The sequence below is a fragment of the Rhincodon typus genome, chromosome 16 (assembly GCF_021869965.1).
Source record: "Rhincodon typus isolate 14 chromosome 16, sRhiTyp1.1, whole genome shotgun sequence".
NCBI classification, from domain to species: Eukaryota; Metazoa; Chordata; class Chondrichthyes; order Orectolobiformes; family Rhincodontidae; genus Rhincodon; species Rhincodon typus.
In genome coordinates this window covers 1,499,122-1,505,686 of record NC_063347.1, presented here as the reverse complement: position 1 = coordinate 1,505,686, position 6,565 = coordinate 1,499,122, and the positions used below count along the sequence as shown (strand labels likewise).

Below are 6,565 nucleotides of genomic sequence, written 5' to 3'. Positions count from 1 at the left end.
GAGTGTGAGTGAACATGACTGTGTGTATCTATCTCTGTGTGAGTGTGTGAACATGATTGAGTGCGTGTCTACCTCTGTGTAAAATGAAGTTTTTTGTACTTGTATCAGTTGGATGATGTCAGGATGATGTTCTGATCTTGTACAGAGTGAACACTGGGCACTGAGCCATGACCTCAATGGCTGTCGAGCCTGTGACTGTGATGTGGGAGGTGCATATGACAACCTGTAAGTGGACAATTCATTCAAATTTGAGATTCCTGAACAAACTGTGGTTTACTTTTGGACTCAGGGTGAGACTGGAATTGAGGAGAGAATTATACTTCCACAAGGAGGTGAGGGAAGGAATTTGGACAGTTGAAATTGTTTCTGAAACATAAACAGAAATTGCTAGAAAGTCTCAGCAGGTCTGGCAGTACCTGTGGAAAGAAATCAAAATTAATGTTTCCAGTGTCATCATCCAGTGACCCTTTTTCAGAACTGAGACATTCCTGTTCTGTTTTCTGCTGCATCAGTAGGTTCAGTGTATTTTTTATTTGCAGAAACAACTGCGTGATTATGTTGCTGGGAATGGAACAAGTTCCTAAGTGCAGCAGACCAAATCGAACTCTCTGAGAGCAGATACAGAATGGGTTACATATACAAAAACACAAGAAGTATGAGCAACAGGAAGCCTTTTGATTCTTCCAGCCTAATGCAGCATTTAGTGCTAACCTGTTACCTCAACTCCAGTTTCCTGCCTTATCCTTAATTTCCTGATTCACTTTGATCCTATTCATTCCTGAATATATTTGTCATCTTAGTCTGCACGGCCCTCTGCGGTAGAAGATTCCAAATATCCACAACCCCCTCGGTGATTACATTTCTCATTATCTTAATCCTAAATGGTCAATTCCTCATCCTCAGGCTAGGATCTAGACTCTCCAGCCCATGGGATAAGAGCCTGTCTCGGCATCCACCCTGTGAAAACCTCCCAGAATTTTATACATTTCAGTAAGATCACCTCTCATTGTTCCAAATTCCTTGGAATATTGGACCAATCTCCTCAATGTTTCCTCAGAGGGCGACCCTCATAATCTAAGGAATCAGTCTGGTAAACTTTTATTACATATTTTTCCAGGCAGCACTTTCTTCCTCAGTAAAGAGATCGAAACACTACACAGTCCAGCTGTGGCCTCACCAAAGCAAACATACCACTTGCCTTTCTAATTCGTTGCCATACCTGCATGTTAACATGGAACAAAAACAGAAGTTGCTGGAAAAGCTCAGCAGGTCTGGCAGCATCTGTGAAGGAGAAAACAGAGTTAACGTTTCGGGTCCAGTGACCCTTCCTCAGAACTGAGCTGCATGTTAACATTCTGAGTTTCCTGTGTAAGGACACCCAGATCCTTCTGTACACCAACATTTCTCAGTCTCACCTTTATTCAAAAGAATATATTTTCCATTTTGTATACCTGCTATAATGGCTTCATATTTAACAATTACTAAAGGGTTGAATTAGAAGGATTGTACTTGAAGGATCATAGATTTTTCATTGACCTTTATAAAAAGAACATACATTCGATTTTTATTTTAACAAGGCATTTCTTGAAAACCCCATGGTTCTAGGTGCTCACTGATTCCTTGAACTGACTCTAGAGGAAACACCTGACTGTGTTTTTATGTCTGAGCTTTCTGTTTAAACAATGTATTGGAAACTTGGAAGTTGTTTGCATTTTCACTTGAAGGAAATCCTGCCACAGATCAAACTCCTCAGCTCATGTCTCTTGTTTCTAAAGCACCTTCATGATAAATCCAGCGTGAAACCCGATTGTCTCCTTGAAGAGAGACTGGAAACTTCTGGAAACTGAGTAAAAACTGAAAGAACTGCGGATGCTGTAAATCAAGAACAAAAACAGAAGTTGCCAGAAAAGCTCAGCAGCTCTGGCAGCATCTGTGAAGAAACATTAACTGTGATTTTTTCTTCACAGATACTGCCAGGCCTGTTGAGCTTTTCCAGCAACTTCTGTTTTTGTTCTGAAAACTGAGTTTCTTCAGCAAGATGCATCTGCTAAGATCCCAAAGACAACTGTCTATATTTGGTGACATTTGTCTACACATGACAGAACATCGGCAGCTATCTGAACATCTCAAACTTTATCCTTTTTGTCTTCAAAAACCAAGGCTAATTGGCCAATAGTACTTTTTTCCCAAAATGTATCCCTGCAGAGAAAAACCCGTTTTTTCCCATATTCAGTATGTATGAGTCTGTTTTTCTGTATTCATGTTTCGGGTTATTTAGAAGGATAAACATTTCTATTTTCATATTACAAACAAAGTGTGTCAGTTTTGCAGCTTCATTGCATAAGCTTTGTTATAGATCAATAATGTTTTTGTGTTTATTTAAGAAATGTGGTGTAGGGATCTTTTAAATTTTAAGCCTAATGTAGAAAAAACATACAATTAGCTATATCATGAATGGGTAAAAGGTTTCAGTTTGTGCTGTGGAGTAGTAGGACTGGAGAAAAACAGTGCACTTGTTCCATCTCGTTCATCACAGAAGTGGGGACACATGGGATACTAAGCACATTTTATTGAAAAGTAGGTAATAACAATTGGAAAAAGATGCATTGTGCATTGTGAAATGAAAAAGACTTGGGAAATTACCATGAATTTTCTAGAGATGGAAGATTTATCCCTGAGTGACTTGGATAAAATGACCAAAGCTAGGCTAATGGAATTGTCTGAAGAGTGATGCTGGAATTTGAAGCATGAGCTAGGAAAGCAGGTATGATTGATGTAGAACATTTACATTGAAAGAATGACAAAGTCAACCAAATGTAATTCAGTTGAGTTGGTCAGGATCCAGTTGAGATGAAGCAACTTGAACAGGAAAAGAGAATTAGAAATTAAAATGCTTGGACATGGAAGAGAAGGCAAGAGTATATTAGAGGAGGGAGAAGGAAAAGGAAATGGAAACAGGATTTAAGAAGTTCCAGCAAGAATATAAAGTAAGGACAAGGCACAAGGAGGGAGAGAATACCAGCTTAAAGGGCTGACACTGAAAGGAAGCGTTTGGCACCGAGAAACATGTTGCCAGGGAAATGTCTGAGTCCAACCCAAGACATAATAGAGAGATGTTTAATTTTGTTCTAGCTCTTCCAAAATTTGATGACTATATGAATACACGAGCGTACAAATCAGGAGCAATTCAGCCAGTTAAGCTTGTTCCATCAATTCATAAGATCGTGGCCAATCTGATTGTAGCCTCAGGCGAAAGGAATGCTGAAACACTTATCATTTCTTTCGAAAAGGTAGCTAAGCAGATTAAGTAGTCAAAAAGAAACAAGAACTGGACTTCGCTTGTGCAACACAGGCTGACAGACAGCTCACGAGGTTTATGCCTTGTATATTGAGCAGGCTTCGCGAGATTATGAGATGGCAAAAACGGTTATTCTCAGTGCACTCAAGTTCATCCCGAAGCAGCCTGGGCAGACCTAGAAAGTGCTTGAGAGGGTAAATCAAAATAATGTTGACCACTGGATATGGACATTAAACATGGAGACTACGTGTGAGACCCTTAAGAAATAATTCTCTTGGAAGTATTTAAAAACTCACTCGCGCCATTAGAAAGAACTTGCACATAGAAAACCAGAAAGCTGCAACAAGAAGACAGGCAGTTGAGATGACTGACAATTACAAACTACTCTACAGATTCAGACACATTTTCTACCACTCCCACAAACCTGAGAACCACAGAAAATAGGAAGGTAGAAGGGAGGCAAGTCAACATTGCTGGCTGGGCCAGTATTTATTGCCCGTTCCTAGTTGCCCCTTGAGAAGGTGGGGGTGAGCTGCCTTCTTGAACCGCTGCAGTCCATGTGCTGTAGGTAGACCCACAATGCCCTTAGGGAGGGAATTCCAGGATTTGGACTCAGCAGCAGTGAAGGAACGGTGATATATTTCCAAGTCAGGATAGTGGTTTACTTGGAGGGAAACTTGCAGGGGGTGGTGTTCCCATGTATCTGCTGCCCTTATCCTTCTAGATGGTCGTGGTTGTAGATTTGGACGGTGCTGTTAAGGAGCCTTGGCGAATTTCTGCAGTGCATAGTGGAGGCAATGGCCTAGTGATATTATTGCTGGACTGTTAATCCAGAGACGCAGGTAAAATTCTGTGGATCCGGTTCGAATCCTTCCACGGCAGATGGTGGAATTTGAATTCAATAAATATCTGGAATTAAGAGTCTAATGATGCCTGTGAATCTATTGTCAATTGTCGAAAAAACCCATCATGTTCACTAACGTCCTTTAGGGAAATAAACTGCCGTCCTTACCTGGTCTGGTCGACGTGTGACTCCAAAAGCTCAGCAATGTGGTTGACTCTTAACTGCCCTCTAGGAAATTAGGGAATGGGTAATACATGCTGCCCTAGCCAGCGGCACCCTCACCCTATGAATGAATAATAAATAAAAACTTGTAGATAGTACACACTGCTGCTACTGAGCGTCGGTGGTGGAGGGAGTGGGATGTTTGTGGAATGTGGTACCAATCAAGCGGCTGCTTTGTCCTGGATGGTGTCAAGCTTCTTGAGTGTTGTTGGGGCTGCCCCCATCCAGGAAAGTGGGGAGTATTCCATCACACTCCTGACTTGTGCCTTGTAGATGGTGGACAGGCTTTGGGGAGTCAGGAGGGGAGTTACTTGCCGCAGTATTCCCAGCCTCTGACCTGCTCTTGTAGCCACTGTGTTTATGTAGTGAGTCCAGTTGAGTTTCTGGTCAGTGGTAACTCCCAGGATGTTGATAGTGGGGGATTCTATGATGGAAACACCATTGAATGTCAAGGGGTGGGGGTTAGATTGTCTCTTAGTGGTGATGGTCATAGCCTGGCATTTGTGTGGCGCGAATGTCACTTGTCAGCCCAAGCCTGGATATTGTCCAGATCTCGTCGCATTTGAACATGGTCTGCTTCAGTATCTAAGAAGTCACAAATGGTGCTGAACATTTTGCAATCTGAAGCAGCTAAAGATGGTTGGATTGAGGACACTACCCTAAGGAATTTCTCCAGGGATGTCCTGGAGCTGACATGACTGACCTCCAATAACCACAGCCATCTTCTATTTTGTTAAGTATGACTCCATTTATAGGAGAACAGTTGGTTGAATGCAGCCTTAATATCAAGGGCTGTCATTCTCACCTCACCTCTGGAATTCAGCTCTTTTGTCCACGTTTGAACCAAGGCTGTAATGAGGTCAGGAGCTGAGTGGCCCTGGCAGAACCCAAACTGGGCGTCACTGAGCAGGTTACTGCTGAGCAGGTGCTGCTTGATAGCGCTGTTACTGACACCTTCCATCACTTTACTGATGATCGAGAACAGACTGATGGGGCAGTAATTGGACGGGTTGGATTTATCCTGCTTTTTGTGTACAGGACATACTTGGGCAATTTTCCACATTGTTGGGCAGGTGCCAGTGATGTAACTGTACTGGAACAGCTTGGCTAGGGGAGCGGCAAGTTCTGGAGCACAAGTCTTCAGTACCATTGCAGGAATGTTGTCAGGGCCCGTAGCCTTTGCAGTATCCAATGTCTCCAACCGTTTCTTGATATCACGTGGAGTGAATCAAATTGATTGAAGACTGGCAGCTGTGATGCTGGGGATCTCTGGACTAGGCTGAGATGAATAATCCATTTGACACTTCTGGCTGAAGATTGTTGCTAATGCTTCAACCATTTGCTTTGTACTGATGTGCTGGGCTCCCCCAACATTAAGAGCTCGAGGTCTTAAAAGAAATAGTTAGTAAGGTAACTGTTGTTAATCCCTATGATTTGAGGAGGGTGCCATTAGAATGGAAACTAGAAAGTGTAACTTCTTTATTCAAAAAGGGAGGGAGGCAGAAAGTAGGAAACTACAGGTCCATTAGCTTAACATCTGTCAAAACTGATGCAAAACACGTGTTCATTGAATATCATTGAGTATTTTTAAGGCTGAGATTGACAGACTTTTGATTGACGCAGGAGGTAAAGGGTACGGAGGCAAACAGAAAAGTAGGGTTGAGGCCATGGCCATATTAGCCATGATCTTATTAGATGGTGAAGCTGGTCTCAAAGGGCATAATGATCTCCTCCTCCTCCTAATTCATATATCACCCAGCGCCCCTACGCAAGTCCTATCCTGCTGTTGGTACGATCTATCGTTAGTGCGGTGAGCTTTGTGCCTCTCTTCAGTAGACAATTGACCTTTGTGTTTACACAATTCACTTCTTTTCTGCTAATACCCAGCTGCTCGACGGAAACTGGCCAGTGTCGTTGTCGGAATCACATTGTCGGCAGGCAGTGTACTAATGTGGAGTCAGGGTATTTCTTCATGGCTCTCGATCACTATACATACGAGGCAGAGTTGGCCCAGCTCAGCATGGTAAGTATGTCCCGTGTACTGAGAAACGTGTAGACAGCATGTCCCATGTACGTGGCAGCGTGTATAGAATCTGTCTGTGTACAGGGGAGAGTGTGCTGTGTGTTTGTGTACAGGAAATGTCTGCTGAGTGCGTCCCGTGTACGCGGGAGCGTGTGCTGAGTGTGTCCCGTGTACGCGG

General features: G+C 42.9%; 1 protein-coding gene across 1 annotated transcript in view; it reads left to right on the top strand.

Annotated features, from left to right (window-relative positions):
* The window catches only part of lamb2 (laminin, beta 2 (laminin S)), a 141,876-nt gene that overhangs the window by 64,773 nt on the left and 70,538 nt on the right, over positions 1 to 6,565 (top strand). The window contains exons 9-10 of the mRNA XM_048606656.1: positions 146 to 225; positions 6,252 to 6,387. Of these exons, the coding sequence (XP_048462613.1) occupies positions 146 to 225; positions 6,252 to 6,387 (216 nt within the window). The remainder of the gene's footprint in view (positions 1 to 145; positions 226 to 6,251; positions 6,388 to 6,565) is intronic.